At 41.5% G+C, this 17,356-nt stretch overlaps 1 protein-coding gene across 10 annotated transcripts in view; it reads right to left on the reverse strand.

The window, feature by feature from the left end:
- ANK3 (ankyrin 3) overlaps positions 1–17,356 on the reverse strand; it is a 663,391-nt gene that overhangs the window by 191,057 nt on the left and 454,978 nt on the right. For 7 of the 10 annotated variants that reach the window (XM_038533998.1, XM_038533996.1, XM_038533995.1 and 4 more), the window contains exons 6-7: positions 16,748–16,933; positions 14,791–14,889 (exon numbers count right to left, since the gene is read on the reverse strand). In XM_038533998.1, the coding sequence (XP_038389926.1) occupies positions 14,791–14,889; positions 16,748–16,933 (285 nt within the window). Of the gene's footprint in view, positions 1–14,790; positions 14,890–16,049; positions 16,074–16,747; positions 16,934–17,356 lie in introns of all 10 variants that reach the window. The other 3 variants (XM_038533992.1, XM_038533997.1, XM_038533999.1) reach the window with 1 other exon arrangement.

The raw sequence follows: 17,356 nt of genomic DNA on the forward strand, positions 1-17,356 counted from the left end.
ATTCTAGATAGTTCATAGACACAGAACCATATGATATATGGCCTTTTGTGTCCGTCTTTTTTCATTTAGCATAATGTTTTCAAGGTTCATCTCTGTTGAATTATGTACCAATCCCTCATCTCTTTTCTTGAGGATGCCTGATTTTTTAATATCTTAAAGAAATCCATAAATATATGCAAACAAATAATGCTTTCTGTGATAAAGATTTGAGATTTCAAGGATATATCAGGAAAATTTCAAACAATGGAATATAAGATAATTCTCCAGCTTTCACAGTCTGACACATGGTAGGATTTTTCTAAAAAAAAAAATCAAACTTAGATGGTCTATGATTAATAATAAAAATATAAAATAAGCTCAAACTTTCTTCATACTAGAGCAACCCTTATTAAGATGACTACCATTGTTAGTAAAAGTCCATTTTCTTCATGGAGCTTTAATGAAATGAAATAGGTCTTTTTGAGCAAAGTCTTTTCCTCTTCTCCAGTTTTACTAACTCCTGGCTTATTCTACAACAACTTTTCTCTCCCTATGCTTCCTGGATAAGGAGATTAGGTCCCTGCAGAGCCTGACACTGAAAATACGGATGTCCCTGGCATTCCCACCTCACTCCCTTCCCGCAGAGACTAACTAGACCCCACTGGAGTAGACACCGGTGGTGTGGAGCACCCGGAGAGTAGCAGCAGATGCTTGGGAGTTTGGTGTCTGCTGTGAAACCAGGCTCTGACTATTTGGATCTGTTCTGCTCTAAAAACCTCAAGCATTTATTTATTTTAAGGATAAAATGAGGTTATTTATTGTTAATACTGTTACTTTTCACTTGGATTTACATCAGATCTCTCATCAACAATTTAGATAAGTCTCTGCCAGGTCTCTCACTGGTTCCCTATATCCTTTCCTTTAGCATTTTGATTATTCATTCGTCTTTTACTGGACACTTGGGTTGCTTCCACCATGTGGCTATTGAGAATAATGCCACTATGACAGTGGGTATATCAGACGAGATCGGGCGCGTTCAGGGTGGTATGGCCGTAGACAACAGTGGGTATATCAATGTATCTTCAAGACCCTACTTTCAATTCTTTACTATATGTACCCAGGAGTGAAAAGTAGAATTGTAGCTGGATCAGTAGCTGGATCAGATGGTAACTCCATACTTAATACTTTGAGTAACCTCCAAACTCTCTTCCTTGGTGGCTATAACACTTTAACATTCATCCCACAAACAGAGCACAAGTGTTCCAGTTTTTCTAAATCCTCACCAATACTTGTTCTTTGTCTCTCTCTCTTTTTTTTTTTTTTTGATCATAGTCACCCTAATGGGTGTTCAAGGTATACTTTAAAAAAAAGATTTATCCATTTATTTTTAGAGTGTGAGAGGGAGGAGGGGGGCAGAGGGAGAGAATCTCTAGCAGACTCCCCACTGAGCACAGAGCCTGACTCAGGGCTTAATACCACCACCCTGAGACCATGAGCTGAGTGGAAATTGAGAGTTGGTCACTCTGGTGACTAAGCCACCCAGGTGCCCCCCATATCTGCTTTTAAAATATATCTTTCAGGATCCATTTCAGGGTTTCCATTATTCCATATATGATGAGCAATTTTTGACCACTGAATGCCTTTTCATCCTATAAGAATTTGTAAGAAAAAATAATTCTGTTAAAAAAATTGACACTTCTTGATTTAGATCAAGCAACTCTTTGTTTTGCAGAATATAATTAAAATGAACAAAAAAAAGCTATGAATTATTAGGCTCTTGTTTTTGTTGGTTCTATGAGATCCATCTCATTTAATCACCATAACAATCCATAATATAGATGCTGTTAGCTCAAATTCACAGGTGAGCAAGGTGAAGCTAGAAGAGTCACATGGCTAGAAATTGAGGATTAACCTCAATTGTCTGATTCTAAAAGCTGTGCTGGCCCTTTCCAGATAGTCTCTTCTTAACTTGGGCAAACATCAGCTCTAGCTCTGAATCCATATAGCATAGTCTGCATCCTGAAAATGCTACTGGCATACAGCTTTCAACCAAAAGGAAACAGCATATCTCAAAGCGAATAAAAATATGCAGAGTCTAAGAGAGTAGCTAGTCCAGTTCTGTCATTTTAAATGAGAAGAACTCAAAAAGGTGTTACTACTAGTGCTCATTCAAAAGTAGCCTACTCTGTATTATAGTAAGAAAGCCTCTCCTAGCTTGAAATATCTGAGTAGACAGACATACAGTAATTGAACTGAACAGGGCTTCAAAAATTCAATTACAAAGTAATCAACTGCTTTCTATACATTGAGGAAAGTTTTTTTGAAGTTTTCTAGTTCTTTAAAATGAATTAATCTAATGATACTAGATTTCCTATTATGTTTCTAATGAATGCTATCACTTTAATTTAAAAAAGTCCACACCTTTATCTAATGTTCCATCATCCAAAATCTTAAAAACAAAAATATTAAGGGGCTTTATGATGATATATTTTTCCACACTCCTCTATCATTTCTCATAAATCTGGAATGAAATTAATTTCTGCATTAAATAATTTTCTTTCCCATCCAAAAAGTTAAGCATGCTTATAGGCTTCTGAGATGGCAGTTAATTTGAAATTGCTAGTTTCTCAAGTATCCTGTCATCATTTGGTCTTTGAACAAATCAGATCCTTGCTTGGATAAAATAGATCATTGCTGAAGTTTCAAACATGTTAAGAAAAGAAAATGAGGTCTTTGAAGTTTTATTTTATTTTTGTTTTTTTTTTTTTTTTAGGTCTTTGAAGTTTTAAAGAAAAATTATTTGGAAGAAAAAGTAGTCTGGTGGAAATGGCTTTATCTGTGTCCAGTGCACTTGTCCTAAGGAGATGGCACCAGGGACCATGTAGACCTCAGCTACTCAGAGTTCAATACCACACACACTCAGCTGCCATCTGGGCACAGCAGGTGGCTGGCTGATGGTCATGCATGAGGCATAATAAAATGGCATAGAAGGTCTGGATCTAGATTCCTGTTATTCTACTTTACTCTCAGCAGGATCTGGGATAAATGACTTCTTGGGATCTCAGTTCGCTCATCTGTAAAAATGTCCATTCTTGTGGTCTCAAATGATGCACTGTACATAAAACTATTTTGTAAACTGCACATATGATATAAATCAAGGATATAAATTCATTAATGAGTTATAAAAATAATTGTTACAAGTCAATGAGGTTTTTAAAAAGTATTTATTTATTTATTTATTTATTTATTTATTTATTTATTTATTTATTTATTTATTTATTTATTCGAGACACACAGAGAGGCAGAGACATAGGCAGAGGGAGAAGCAGTATCCCTGCAGGGAGCCTGATGCAGGACTTGATCCCACATCATGACCTGAGCTGAAGGCAGACGCTCAACCACTGAGCCACCCAGGTGACCCTAAAAGCCAATGAGTTGTTAAGATTTCTGTGACATGGGGCTCCCAGGTGGCACTGTTGGTTAAGTGTCTGACTCTTGATTTCAGCTTAGGTCATGAGAATGAGCCCTGCATTGGTCTCCATGCTGAGTGCAGAGTCTGCTTGAGTGTCTCCCTCTCCCTCTCCTCTGCCCCTCCTCACTTTCTCTCTCTTTAATAAATAATAAATAAATCTTTTTTTTTAAAGACCTCTATGGCTCAACCTCAGAAATTCATATAAAGATTTTCATAGTATGGCCTGAGAGTATTTTCTAATTGTGTCTGATCAGAAGAATCACCCGAGGATCTTGTTAAAAATACAGATTGCAAAGTCCCTCCCCAAAGGTACTGAATCCGAATTAAGGGAATGGGGGTGCTGTTGGCCAGCTGGGGAAACTGGCTTCGAGGCTCTAACTTGGAGGTTATGAAAAAGTGGCTTTTCATTTTCAAACTCAGAGGAACTTGCTCCTTGTAGAGATAAGCCTGCCTTGTATTTCTTCTTACCAGAAAATGGATGTTATATCTTTTTGTCATAAAGCCATTAGGTTTCTAAATATAAGAGTTCCTTTCAAAACATGATCTTTAAGGATCCAAAAATGCAGAAGTGATAGAGATAAATAAAATGTGGGGGCAATGTGAATGCATTATATTTTAGAAAGAACTTGATCATTTATTAGTTTTCAGGTTTGCTAATCTTTCAGCTTAACTGTTCTTAAATGTATAATGGAATTTCCTAGCAATTTGTTTTTTAAAAATATTTTAAAATCCTCTTCAAAAAGGTATTTAATTCACTTTGCAACTCTGGCACAGGCATAAGGAACTGTCAGCTGGTGCAAGGAGGCTGCTGTTAGCTCTGGTTTTCCTGTGATGATCCTGCATTCAGCTTCAGCATGAAGCCCAGGACACGCTGCCTCCACTGTTAGAAGATTATGAACTACTCAGTCTGAGTGTAGTTTACTTTTTTGTATAATTTTACTTTATTTAGTTGACTGTTTCTTAGCCCAATCTCCCCCACCTTAAAGCTGTGTGGTTTTGCACAAGTGATACAACTTCTCCCATCCTAGTGTAAAATGGAAATCCTACCCACACCTCACAGGATTCCCGAGAGGAGTAAATGAAATAATGTAGATGAAACTTATCGTAGAACCTCATATCTGGGAATAAATGAAAGCTGTTACCTAAGTTAGTTTGAACTTTGTGTAAGTTTTGTTCACTTTACATTTGAAAGTCACAATAATAAGAGCTGAAGAGAACCTGAGGGTCTCCTGGCCCACTCACCCACAGGGGTACATCCCTGGGGGAAACTCAATGCTCTTACTGAGCATGAACTTCAGGGCCCTTCCTCTCCATCCTGGGATATCCCACCTTAGCTGTGAAGAGATCTTTGATCCAGCATGTCTCAGAGGCCATTGCTGGCATCTTGAGTGGGATACAGTGATTTGCCTGGGTCTGTCCCACACATAGAGGGAGGGCTAGTCATCCTGGTCCTGTCTCATTACATGCCAGCCATGATGACAACCAAAATTGCCCCTGCAGATTTCCAAATCTCCTCTGAAGAATGAGGATCCTCCTTCTGCTAATAAGAAACTGCGGATGTAATAGGACTCCAGAGAAGTCACCTCTGAGGAGAGGAGCATATACCAGGGGTTGGACAAGCTTCTTCTTGAGCACAGTTCTTTTCCCTGTATGACCAGAGCCCACCACAGCTCACAGCCAAGTATCCTCATTTCCCCTTCATTATGCATGTCATAGTACCTCTTCACCACCACTGCCACCATCCTACTTCTCCATCTAAAGACATGCAATGACTGGTAGACACAGAGATCGGAAAGGTGCTTACCAGTGCTGGCTGGCAGGTTGGGGGTTGGGGAGATGTTGTTTAAGGGCACAAACTTGCAACCAGTTGATAAATGAGTTCTGGAGAGCTAATGCACAGCCTGGTGAGTCTAGTCGACAATATTTGTCTGTTTCTGGTCTCATTTCACATTGGCAAGTGGGCTTCAGCCTCTGTTTCTTGGACTTGATTCTAATCCCTGTGTTTCCAGCACAACTTACTCTTCAATTTCTTTCCCAGCTATGCGAGCGCATGCCAATCTCCTACCTGAACTTGTCTTCTTGAACCTCCCGTACTGACTAGGGGGAGAGCCAGGAAATGACCGTTCATGTTTCTCAAGTTCACCCTTTGCAAACTTCTGGTTCTGCCCAGTCCTAATCTCTTCCTGCTAGGTGCCCGGGCACCTTTCCTGCACGTCCTTTAAGCCGCCAGAGGAAAAAGGGAAAGGTTCTGTCATGAGAAAACCTGCAGTCCTCAGGAGCAGACCAAGGTGTGCACCCCCGGAGGACAGTGCGGACAGTGCGGACAGACGCTGCTCCGAAGCTCAGCAGGGGGCAGAGTGGCCCTTTGCCGCTACTTGCACTCACTAGAGGAAATGGAAATGCTACAGCTGATGAATAATTCTCTTTCAAAGTGCAGATGAATAAAGTGAGCTCTGCCAGCTTTCACCTTAATAGAACTTTATTTCCCGGAATTTCAAAATAGGATTGATTTGGGTCATTTAAAACTGTTCTCAGTGCGACAATTCCAGAGCAGCACTGCAGGAAGCAGGGCACATGTCCAATGAGGAAAAGCGAAACAAAGAGAAGCATGTACCTTCCAATTTCTGTGACTTAGGTAGAATCCTTATGGTCTCAAACAATGTCATAGTAATTGTTTCTCAAAGGCCAACCTTCTCATGCTGACCAGTAGCACTGCAAACCGTGGAAATCCCACATTCTGGGAAGCAACAGTTCTGACCATCTCTAGAAGTCCTCTCGAGAGCTGCCACGATGCCACTAGCTTGACTGACATAGGTCATGCTTTACCGGCAAATGTGTCTAACGTGACGGGCCTCCTCCCGGATGAAAGCAGCAGTAACAACCTCTGTCACAAGCCTGGCTGGGGCCCGTGCCCATGTGTTGTGGGTCATGCGCTGTACTGAGCAACTTATGTGGACTATCTCATCAGTCGTGAAGACATTACGCGTTAGGTACTATTACTGGACCCATTTTATGGATGATAAGGCTGAGGCATAACTGACTTGCCCAAGAGCACACAAAGTAAGCCACGGTGCCAGTGTGGGGCTCTGGCAGTGTGACTGAGATGCTGTTTATTGAGACACTGTCTCTTACCCATAGTGAAAGGGGAAGGGAAGGTGAAGGTGGCCTCTGTCACTGTCAGACAAGGTGGTCAGGCAGAGGGGAAAGGCTTGATTGACTCTCTCTCTCATCTGGCTCTTAGAAAAACCATAGGCCCAGTGATGAGGACACTCGCCCTGGACCATATCAATAACTGATGATGCCGCAGAATGAGAGCCAGGGGTCTGGCACAAACCTGAAGACTCCTCTTCTATGCTGCTACAACTTAGAAATGTCACCTCTCCAGAAAAAAACAACACAGGTCCTATATTGCACAGTGAGATGTTAGTAAGTTCCAGCGTACTGATGATTTCAGATAAAAATGTTCCTTTAAGAAGTCCTATAGGAGGGGCGCCTGGCTGGCTCAGTCGGAAGAGCATGCAACTCTCAATCTTGGGGTTGCAAGTTCAAGCCCCATGCTGTGTGTAGAGATTACTTAAAAATAAAGTCTTAAAATTTTTTTAAAAATATTATATAGGAGACTCTCCTTTGATGTGGCATTCAGGAAGTGAAATGAAAAAGGCAGGAAGGAGATTGTATAGCATGCTAAGAGCAATTCTCTATAAAAGGTGTATCTCTCACCACTCTGCCCTTGGCTTACCGCTTTTGTTTGTCCTGATGTTACCATGGCAACAGTATTCTGGTTGATGTAGGAGCTGCATGGCTACTTTCCCACAACTCACATTCCTTTGCTAATGCTCCCACATCTCCATTTTCATTCCAAAGGTGGTTTATGCAAACCCACTTTAAAAAAAGTCTTGGTCTTTAATGCTGCTGAGCCTGTACTGGGAAATAAATCTAATTTACTCTATCTTTGAAAATATGTTATCAGTAGAAATTGAATGTGTTTGTGTGCGTGTGTTTGGTCTTTGTAAAGAAAGATATTTAATGTGAAAAAAATTAATAGGACTTTTATGGATGGTTTTTCTTTTCTTTATTTCTTAGTATTTTAAAAACAAATTGTATAATGCAGGAAAAATATATTAAAAAATATATTTTCATTGGTACTTCCACTCAAACCAAAGTAGAGTCCCCAGAAGGGCTGTACCTTAAAAAACCATTGCAAGAGCCACACTCTTCCTGGCACGATGCTCACCCTTCTCTATGTAGGAGGAGCTCAAGTCTTTTCTTGTACCATCTGATAGTGGCCTGGATTGAGACTTCATAGTCCAGTACCTGAGGCTCTGTTTAAAATACACTTAATTGAACAACGCTTTGGTGGCAGCCTTGGGTGACTGGCTTTTCGTTCTAGGCTTGTCTTCCAAGGCTATTTACCCCACTGAATAACGAGTCTTCCGGCTGCTCAAATAAACCTGCCCCTCAGCATGTGACATTCAGTCTGTGGATTTGGTGCACTGGCTTAAAATCCCACTATTAGAATCCTATGGATTTCCATCATCCTTAGGGCACTGATGTCAGCTCGGGAAGCAGTTTCGTACCACCAGGTGAGGCTCTGTTTGAAATTCTGAGACCAGGGAGAGGACTATGGCTTAGGAGAGTGGGTTTAAATAGAGGCTGGCTGCCCAGGAGTGGTAAGACATGGATGCCTCAAGTTATTTGTTCATTTACTCTTGAATTCAATAAATAGATACTAAACCCTTCGCAGTGCTAAATGTGGGCCTATTTCCAAAATGGGTACTAATACACGGGTCTGACTTTGAGGAATTGAAAATCTTGCAAGTACAAGGATGTGGGAGTTGCATTTCATTACACATCCTTCTTTGGCCTGCATAGGATTCCTGAGATAGGACATGCTGAGTGCTTAGCAAGAAGCTGAAACTTAGTAAATACTCAATAAATCATAACTAATTTAAAAATCATTATTACTATAAATTTCACCTACAGAAGGAAGAAAATGGACATCCACTGAGCCCCTATTCTGCAACAAGAAGGGTCCCACATGTTTTCCAATTGTTGCCCTCTGGCTGAATGGAACGTAGCTGGATGCCAAAGCACCGTTTCCTCAAAGGCAGATAAAGGGCTGTCAGGCAGGGAAAAAAAAGAGAGAGAGGGAGGAAAAAAACCATCCTACCTTCTTATAGTACAACAACAGAGGAATGGTTCTCTGAAATCAAATGCCTACCTCTCCTAAAAAAATCTACATGGCAAATATGTTGCTGAGTCTTCAGTGGAAGACGGGGAAGATGAACTGCCTGTGAGAGTGATCATCACAGGGTTCAAAACCTGGTGAATACTGGGGATGAGGATGTTCGCCAGGTGAGAAGAATATGTTCCAGGTGAGGAGCTCAGCAGTGAGGGCAAATGAGGCATCTTAGCACTCAAGGGGCTTAGCTAACGAGCAGAGTGTGCCAGACACGCAACACCATATACACGAAAGAACCTGCAATGTCTACTGTTGGAGATCAAGTTGGAGTGTGATGAGCACACCTGGTGATGTGACAGGGGTAGCAGCTTACGTTAGGGGTCAGGGAAAGCATGTGTGAGGAACAGCATGCAAAAACCCTTCATATGGATTAAAAAACAGGTTTTCAGAAGTCAAGTAACTATGCAGTAAAATCTCTGACAATTGGAGACCTCTCTGGAGATTTATCTCATTTCTAATGCTTCTGAACTGCACAGAGCATGCGTTGGGGAGAAAAGGCTACTTAAATGCTTCTAGTAATTTTTATTTCTCTTTTGCAAAAACATTTCAGTTTTATTTTTGGTGGTGGTGGTGGTGGTGGTGGTTTCTAGTTACATAATAAGAAAGGCAAAATACTCCTTTGGAGCAAGAAAGGGCAAGTCCATCAGGAGTAAAATTGCTCTGCAAAACTATTTAAGGGATCATTTTCCTTGGAGGAGGGAGTTACATTTAGAGATAATTATTATGTTGATGGGAAGAAAGACCTGAGACTAATGGTGTCTCAACTTTCTTCTAAAGAACTTTCTGTGCTGATGGAAATGTTATGTATTTAGTGTTAAGACGTAGCCACTAGCTATAGGTAGCTCTTGAGCACCCGAAACATGGTTATTGAGAATGAGAAACAGAATGTTGAATTTAATTTAATCTAAATTAAAGTTACTTCCAACTAGATGGTGGCTACTGATTAAGATGGCCTAGGTATAGAGAAAACACGGTTATCCCCCTCATTGGGCCCAGAGACTAAGTTAAGGTCTTAGAATCTGGCTGGAGAGACATAATAAAAGGGGTTTCCACTGGTAGGAAGGAAGATAGACTCTGTTTCTGGGTGTGTTCAGGAGGGTGGTACCCAGACTTACCCTGGGGAATGGGTCATAGTCTATGGACTTTAGGGGCAGTGTTGTCCAGAACCAGTCTCTCGGCTTTGCTTCTCTGATTTGAACCTCTTACATCAGTCTCTATGTTTTTAGGAAAGTCACATTTGGTATTATAGCCTAGAATTAGTCATGCTTTGGGGAATTAAGAGGAGACTGTGTTGTACGGTTTAGCATTTTGGGGCCTAAACAAATTACTAGAATAAGGGCAGTAGTTTACTCAAGTCTGAATCTCCAGATTAGCCCATAATAGAAGCTCTTTAATGTTTGTGAGGCTTAATTTAATTGAGAAAGGAAATCTCCAGATAATGTTTATCCATGAGCATTGCTTTGTTCATGCACATTCTGAGTCATGTTGACCTCTTATGTGGGCAGATTCTAACTCTGACATGTTTGTTTTTTTCACCATCAGGTTTAGCGGTTCACCTATTTAAAATAAAGTGACCTTGGAGCACCTGGGTGGCTCAGTCAGTTAAGCATCTGCCTTTTGGCTCAGGCCATGATCTCCAGGTCCTTGGATTGAGCCCCAATTCGGGCTTCCTGCTAAGCAGGGAGTCAGCTTCTCCCTTCCCTTGTGCATCCCCATTGATCATTCTCTCTTTCTCTCTCAAATAAATAAATAAGAATCTTAAAAAAAAAAGTAACCATTCATATGACTTAAGTGAGTTCAAATATGGCCCTGCACCTGCTAAAATCTTGTTCAAAACATCTGATAACCTTAAGAAAGGCAGTCCAATGGACAAGTTAACCAGTGATCTGAGACACGCATGCCAAGTTCTATCACACACAATTAGAATCTCATTAAGCAAAAAAAAAAAAAAAAAAGAATCTCATTAAGCTAAGTACCTGGGCCACAATCCCTCAGCCTCTCTGGGCCAGGTGCCTTCACAGCCAGATTTAGTGTCAAGAGGCAGGATGGGGCAGTTGGAATTGAGCCTTTTGAAATATAGTCATTAAAGGTATTGTCAACCATAAAACTCACTGTTCTTTTTTTTAATGCCTTTTTTTAAAAGATCTTACTTATTTATTCATGAGAGACACATAGAGAGACAGAGGAAGAAGCAGGCTCCATGCAGGGAGCCTGACATGGGTCTCAATCCTGGGTTTCCAGGATCACATCCTGGGCTGAAGGCGGTGATAAACCCCTGAGCCACCCAGGCTGCCCAAACTCACTGTTCTTAATAGAAGAATTCACACAATAAAAATCATATTAGAGTTACTTCACATATACAAAAATTGTCTCTATAGAGAACTATAAGATTTCCTTTGACAAGAAAATGAAAGCTATATAATCCATGCTTCCCCTTCCACTACATATATCAAAGCCTGTAAGGCCTAAATTTGCTGTCTAGTTGTATTCACTGGTTCATTCCAGCTGCTTGGTAACATTTGCTTTTTCTGTTTCATCCTTAGATATCTTAATTTGTATACATTTAATCTGCAAGCCACCTGAAATCCTTTTGGAAACAAATGCAGTACAACACTCAAACACAGAAATCCCTAATTCAGAGATCAGAGATCAAAACCAAAAAGTACTAAATAGTAGGGCCTTAAAATATAAGGATGTTTTATTCAATTATCTTCTCCAAATGGGGAGTTGAATAATTATTTACAGGAGAAAAGCCAATGACACGAGAGAAGATTAAGTTGGGTGGTCCATTATATTTGATGAGAAAACTCTTAGCCAGCAAAGTATTAATCTATCTCAGTCAATAAAGGAACTTTGCAGGCATCCACACAATAATTTGGCCTTCAGTTACTCCAGTGCAAAATGTTCCTTACAGGAATGATAATCAGTAGCAGCTCTGGTGTGTCTTAGTTACATTCTCTCCCCCAAGAGAGAGGAATGATTTGCTAAGAGAGCAGGGGTCAGGCATAAATTCTGACGGTGTAGGTGCCATGTCAGCAGACTCAATTCACGGGATGAAGAATGCAAAGGCTGCAATGAAGCGTGCAACAGCCACACCACTAATTCCCTGCAGAGGACACATGAGTCTCGCTCATGGATAATCCAAAAGGAAATATTAAAGATGTCACATGGGGTATCTTACATATACACCACAAAATTATAATACGAAAATCAAAACTGACCTCACAATAAAAATCAAGGAAAGGTGTAGTAAACAGGCAAGCATGCAATAAATCGGTTTCAGAATTGCCAAGACAGAGGTACACGCTCGCCATTGGCGAGGATCTGTTTTAGTGATGCATACGTTAGCTACCCCTGCAGAGAAGCACAGAAAGCAATCTGTTCTGCTGTGTACTCCCTTTAGCCACACCACGTTTGATTCTGCCTCATATCTGCTTTGGAAACGCACATCTACCGCGTGTGGGAAAGGATTCCAGAAGAGCTGTCCTTGTTCCTATCCCCCAGCTCTCCCTGCTAACAGGTAGTCATTGTCTAGGTCATGTCCTCAGCCCTCAGGGAACTACGAGGCTCTGTCTGCCTTTCTCCTCACTCTGTCCCAGCCAGTGAGCAGAAATCACAGCCCCCAAAGACAAGGGCCACTGTTGCTTTTTCATTTACCTCTAACCATGTCATCAACAGCTCATTCAGACCCGGTTCCTGAGACATATGATTTATGATTATGATTTGCAGCTAGTTCTTAGCAAGCAGTGCTTAATGATCCTTCCTTTATTGTTCTGTCCAGGTAAAAGCTGCTCCCATCTGTGTTCCGGGGCATCTTATTTTCAGCTGCTGTTTCTGCCACACCCCCAGGGGACCCGTGACACAGAAAGAGCCCACTGAAACCGGCTGGGGGAGGCCCCAGCACCAAAGTGCAGATATGCTGGGTTCCTGGGTAATAGAATTGCTAGAGATTTGGAAGCTAAAATGGATTTCTTTAGGCTGTCTATGAAGACTAGTTCTTCTCAGATGTCCTAAAGCAAGTCATCAATCACCAACCACGGAGGGAAGCCTAGAGTATCGGGGTGTAAGTGACCGCACAGGCCTCCGACGAAGTACAATCGAATTTAAACCACAGTCTTCAGCTCAGAGTGTAGGTAGGCTTCATTAATTAGGGATGACTGGAGAAAATGCTTTTGTAAATCAGTGAAAAGGCTGAATTTTAGCATATTTTAAACCAAAGCACAGTGCAATTATTTTAAACCACAGGCAATGGTAACAACACAGGTCTGCAATCTCCACTGATCTTTAATCGATGAATTAGCATTTGTTTGTAATTAGCACATTCATTGTCTTAATGTAAACGGATGCTTTGGAATTGCTTGAAGGAGTCTGGAAATACTGTAATTTGTCCTCTTAAAGTTCTTACACATTGCCCCCATCTTCTTATTTTCAGCAGCATCAGGAAGTTTCTGAACAATGGCAGGAGGACAAACTTCAAACGGCACCCTGACATAAATTTTCCAAATGTCCTAATTAGAAGATGTGACTTAATGAGGTTTTCATTATACTCTGAATTACAGAAATAAAACCAGAAGAATGCATCGTCGAGACAAGAACTTCAGTTTTAGCAGTGATATGCCCCTGTGAAAGACGGATGCTTAACTTCATCCTTCAAAATGTCAAATTGGGCTGCAGGTCAGTCATGTCACCGACTCCCCTGGACACACATCACGCAGTAAGAACACAGCTCTGCAGTGACATGAGCTGATGGGCACTCCTGAGTCACTGAAACCGATACAGGATTTCTGCAACCGATGACAAGAGGGCAGGAAATAGCTTTTATATTAGTACAATAGGAGTTCTTATTAATTTTTATAGAACTAATGAGTTAGAAGAGAAAAGGGAGAAAGAACACCTAAAGTCACGTGAGGGAGACTAGGACTGGAGCAGCTTGGAGCTTTGGGGCAGAAATCCTGCCCTTCCTAATCTGCTGGGCCTGGGATCCTGGACCAGCCACTTCTTATTGCCAAGCTTTGGTTTCCTCTTCTCTAAAACAGGGGTAAATAACACTTTTTTTGATATTCAAGTAAATGAGATAAATATGCTTAGCCTGGCATCTGCCATGCAGGAGTAGCTTCAAAGATGGTATTACTTCTACTGCTCTGGCAAATGCTGGTACTAGGATGTGGTCTCTCTCCAGTCTCCTCCTGCTCCATTCGAAATCCCAGTGCTGATGCCACTGTTGCCGATGATGTGTCATGCCCTGTGCTCAGTGCTTTACACGCACTCTCTTAATTCCCAGTGACCCAGTGAGGGAGTGGTGATATTATTTTATCTTTATTATTTAATTTCATAATTCACACTGTTTCATCTTATCAATGAGGAAACAGATGGGCACCAAGAAAATGTAAAGCCAAAATTGGAACACAAGGAGTCTGAATCCTGAGCCCACACTTTTGGGCTGCTCCCTATCCTGCTTCATATTTCATTTCTTCTTCTGATGAGGTTTCTCATGATCAGGCCTACCATCAGACAGGTGTTTACACTCAGAGTGGTACTACTCTGGATGGCTGAGCTGCTACCCAGTGGTCCACAGGGTACAGAGAACTTATCCAGGGTCCATAATCTTGTTACTTGTTAGGAAAGAACATAGAGGGTAGACAACGAAAGTAGAAGACGGTCTCTATTTTGGCAGTTGTGAGGTTTGGGTCTCATCCAGATGTTTCACCCTATTCCCATCTCCGAGATCGAGACTCTGCTAGCTGAAGCACTATTAGTGCCATTTGACCTATTTCTAACAGTCTCAGAAATTTCTACTTGGGGAAGGGTTTGTACTTCCCAGTCATGGTTCCTTGAGTCACATCTTCTACATATCCACTTGTATATGTTCCCTCTGCCCCCACCCCCCTATGACTATGGCTTATTTTTCCTGTTAGGAAACAGGTACACCTGTATAAAAGCCAGAAAATGCAGTAGGAGACTTAGAAAAATCACAGCTTTCACTGACTAGTAGGTAGGACCCTCAGAGGTCAGCTGTCTCAACCCCCTCCTCATGCTGGGCAAGGAGAGAGAATTGTTTCACATGCTTTCAGGGCAGATCATACTGCCTTGCTCTTACCCTCGCAGTGAAGTCCACAGCAGCCGCTCGGTTTAACAGCAACGTGGCTACATTGATATTTCCATAGTGAGCAGCTATGTGGAGCGGAGTGAAGCCACTCTGCAAAGAAAACATAGCAGACATTCAATTGACTCCTGCCAGCCCCTCGTCTGACACGTTAATACCATAACCCTGCCCAAATAAAAGTGAGGAAGCAAAATATGCTGAGGTCCACATTCCATTCTGTACTAGGTTTCTTTCAATTAGTGCCAATTGTTCATAGGGTTTCAAATAAACGCCACACTCACAGGCAGAGGAATAGCCAGGAAGGAACCAAGGGTGCAGACTGAATAATTTTAGTAATCCAGTAGCAGAACTATACAGAAGCCAACATTTCAAAAACTCAAAATAGGGATGACAAAAAAAAATCCAGAGCTTATAGAAAGTTTGATTAGTACCACTGTTTCATTATCGATGATGGAATTGTCCATTAGGAACTCTTGGTCAAAATTCAATTTGTTTAATATATTCAATGTAGAGTAAATGCCAATTTTAATGATACAAGCAATTTGGGGGGAGATAACTATAATTGGTCTTGTATCCTGGGTGACTGCATTTTATAAAGAATGCACAGGCTGGTCTCTTTATTAGCAAATGCCTATTCCATAACACAGTTTTCTACCTTAGGCATACCACGGTCATTTTACTTCCTTGAAAAATGCTAAAACATGCAGCGATTCACTTAGTCCCCAAAGATTGAAACCTTATAGGAACTAGATGCATTTCTAAATTATTAGCAAGCTTCTTAGCCATGCTAGCTATCTCACTGAGTCTTGTGGGAGGGGTGGGAATATTGGTACCATTCAGAGGTAATTTTGATTTTGCTGACACCACTGAGGGTAAGTGTCATGCAGAACTCCAAAGAATCAGTCCTGGATGAGTAGAATGACAGGGTTGTCTGCAGCTTTAGGTAGAGCTGATAAGCATCTAAAGCGCCCAAACTCTTCATCTCACACAACTCTATTGGCGATATCCTTCATTCTCAAGGATTCCTCATTCTTCCTGTCCAACACCAGGTTCAGCTGCAGAAAGCCCTGGTAATCAAACTACTATCTTCTCTGGCACATGCTACTTTTGGGGGCAGGGAGTAAAGCAGGTATCTAGCCTACAGAGGCGATGCAAAGAAGGAGGGAGAGAAATGAGACAGCAGCACTAGGTAATGGGAGAATGATGATGCAGGTATAGATTATATGCACATGTTTATATATATGTATATATACCTCTGTTGTTCTATTCACCACCATCTAGGTTAACACATTTGGAAGCAAAGAGGAGGAAAAAATGAACGGTTAGTTTGCTCTTGGTGACATGGAGGGCAGCAAGCTCATGGCAGCTAAGTGATGAGGATGGAAGCTAGGACAGGAGTACAATAGGCACAGAAAGAAAGCTAGACTGAATGAAGGGCTACACAATGGCCTTTCCAAATGCCACATTTCCTTCACAGAGACTTTCAAGGAACACACGTCAAGGCCAATGAAAATGTTCGGCTGGGACTCTGGCTGCCGGCATGCTCTCCACAACTGGTTGATACTCAGTGCATTGCCTCTCATCTTAGATACCAACCGAAGGTGTATTTGTGCACACTGTTGTTAGCGCTTTGTGATTTTCCACCCTGGTGTGTGAGCTGAAGTGTCAGAGACATTCCAAATGTCTGTTGAAAGGGAGGAAACTAGCAGGTGCCTATCAATCGACCTTGGGGGTGGCCTCCCTGCTGGCCCGCACTGGGGGGCATCTGCAGTCACCTCCTAGCTTGGAATGCTCAGGGGGCTGTGCCTTCAGTTGGCTGGCTTGGACACGCATTTTTATTCCTCCCCATGAAGTGAGGGTTTGGCGTAGCCAGGAGGGAGGCCGGGCATTCTTACGGTGTGGGCGCCTAACAGGAGAGTGGCATGAGCAGCCCACCTCCTTCGTGCCTCACCTTTGACTCTATGTCCGCATTGTTGTCATTCTGCAGCAGCAGGGCCGCGGCCTTCGTGTCGTCTTTCCGGGCAGCAATGTGAAGAGCTGGAAGACGCACTTTCCCTTTAGTGTCATTTTCTAGCAGGAGGGAAACTACTTGATCGTGACCTTGTTGCAAAGCTACTGCCAACGGTGTGAAGCCATCCTGCAAATAAACAGATGAGTCAAGACTGGCCCGAGTGGACGTGTTCTTTTTAATTAACAAATAAGCATGCGACCAAGTGACCAATTCTTGTTTAGGGTTGTTAAAGCTAGCATATTCAGGTACACAGGTATCCGAAAAGACACACACACACACACACACACACACACACACACACACATATATGTATATAAATACTTCTATTTATATTTATATATTTACCAAAGCAGAAAATAATAAAAAATTCGTAGTAAGTTTATGTGTTTTTTTTTCTGTTAAAATGTGATATAGATTACTTGGGTAAATTCTGAAATTACATAAAAGTACTGCATAGAGAAGAAAAAGTTACCATAATTTCAATACCCAGAAAATAACTGTACTGAAAACAATAATATTTCAGGTTAAATCTAGGCAAATTTTTCAAAG

The sequence above is a fragment of the Canis lupus genome, chromosome 4, assembly GCF_011100685.1.
Source record: "Canis lupus familiaris isolate Mischka breed German Shepherd chromosome 4, alternate assembly UU_Cfam_GSD_1.0, whole genome shotgun sequence".
Taxonomy (NCBI): Eukaryota; Metazoa; Chordata; class Mammalia; order Carnivora; family Canidae; genus Canis; species Canis lupus.